Genomic DNA, 1,111 nt, shown 5'->3' with positions numbered 1-1,111 from the left:
TGAGGGCCATGGCAGCAGGTGGAGGACGAGGGTGCATGCCAGGTAGTCCCAAGTATCGAGGGAGACTGCTCACACCCCAGGGTAGGCCTTGGTAGAATCGGCTGCGGTAGTTGTTGAAGGCATATTTCTGATAGTAGCCCAGTTCAAAAGCTTCCAAGGAGGCTGCAAGGTCTTCATCATTGTGGAACTCAGGGTTTTCTTCACACTTGCCTTCCCCATCCCGTTCCACATCAGCAATATCAAAGGTCACCATGGGAGGCAGCTCAGGAAGGTTTTGAGTAAAGGATGAATCAGAGTCAGAGCTGCAGGACATGCTGGAGAAGAGGTTCCCATTGCTGGTGAACTCCACGAGGGCCTGAGAGAAACTCACTGTAGCATTCCCTTCCTTCTCAACATCCTCTTCCTCTGGCTCCTCAGGGGGTGAATAAGTAGGGTAGGCCCTCCTGGGAGATCCTCCAAAATTTGCTTCTTGCATGTCTGGCTCAAACATAGCATCACTCTGGAAGAGTTGCATCAGGCAAGTACTTTGATCTTTCTTGGAGCAGGTTCCCTCAAAACGCTTCTCCAAAGGACGGAAGTCCCTCCAGTCTGGCTCGCTGCTTGCAGTGGCAGGGAAAGCTGATGTGGTTCCTCTGTGGGAAGTCTGAGAGGCCCCTGATGCCCCTTCCACCAGACCCATCACTGATGGGCCTAAAGGCCTCATTTGATACTCTATGACGGGCTTCTCCTGCCGCACCTGGGCCTCTCGGACTTGAAGCTCTCGACCACAGACCTCTTGGCCACAGGCCTCCCTGGCATAGGCCTCTCGAGGTCGGGCCTCTCTGACATAAGCTTCTCGGGTGTGGGCCTCTCGAGCATGGGCCTCTCTGGTGTGAGCCTCTTGGGCACATGCTTCCCGGGCCTCTCGCTGCTCCCGCTGAAGCTCCCAATATAGCAACTGTTTCTGGATGGCTACTAGCCGTTCTTCCTCTGTCTCCATTGCCCCAGGTGGCCGAGGGGAAGAAAAGGGCTCAAAGTTCAAGAAGGGGTCAAACATCTCAGAGCTGTGACAATGGAGGTCATAAAGGCAGTCATCCCCAGGTGGGGAGTTCTCAAGACTATCATCTGGCTC

General features: G+C 54.5%; 1 protein-coding gene across 1 annotated transcript in view; it reads right to left on the bottom strand.

The window, feature by feature from the left end:
• Positions 1–4: 4 nt before the first annotated feature.
• The window catches only part of AMER1 (APC membrane recruitment protein 1), a gene marked incomplete at its 3' end in the record, with an annotated part of 3,615 nt that continues 2,508 nt past the window's right edge, over positions 5–1,111 (bottom strand). Inside the window, exon 3 of the mRNA XM_010847868.1 lies at positions 5–1,108. Coding sequence (XP_010846170.1) covers positions 5–1,108 — 1,104 coding nt within the window. The remainder of the gene's footprint in view (positions 1,109–1,111) is intronic.

The sequence above is a fragment of the Bison bison genome, unplaced genomic scaffold (genome assembly GCF_000754665.1).
Source record: "Bison bison bison isolate TAMUID 2011002044 unplaced genomic scaffold, Bison_UMD1.0 scf7180017849821, whole genome shotgun sequence".
NCBI lineage: Eukaryota > Metazoa > Chordata > Mammalia > Artiodactyla > Bovidae > Bison > Bison bison.
Note: the sequence above shows the minus strand (reverse complement) of the source record. Positions and strands in the feature narration are given on the sequence as shown.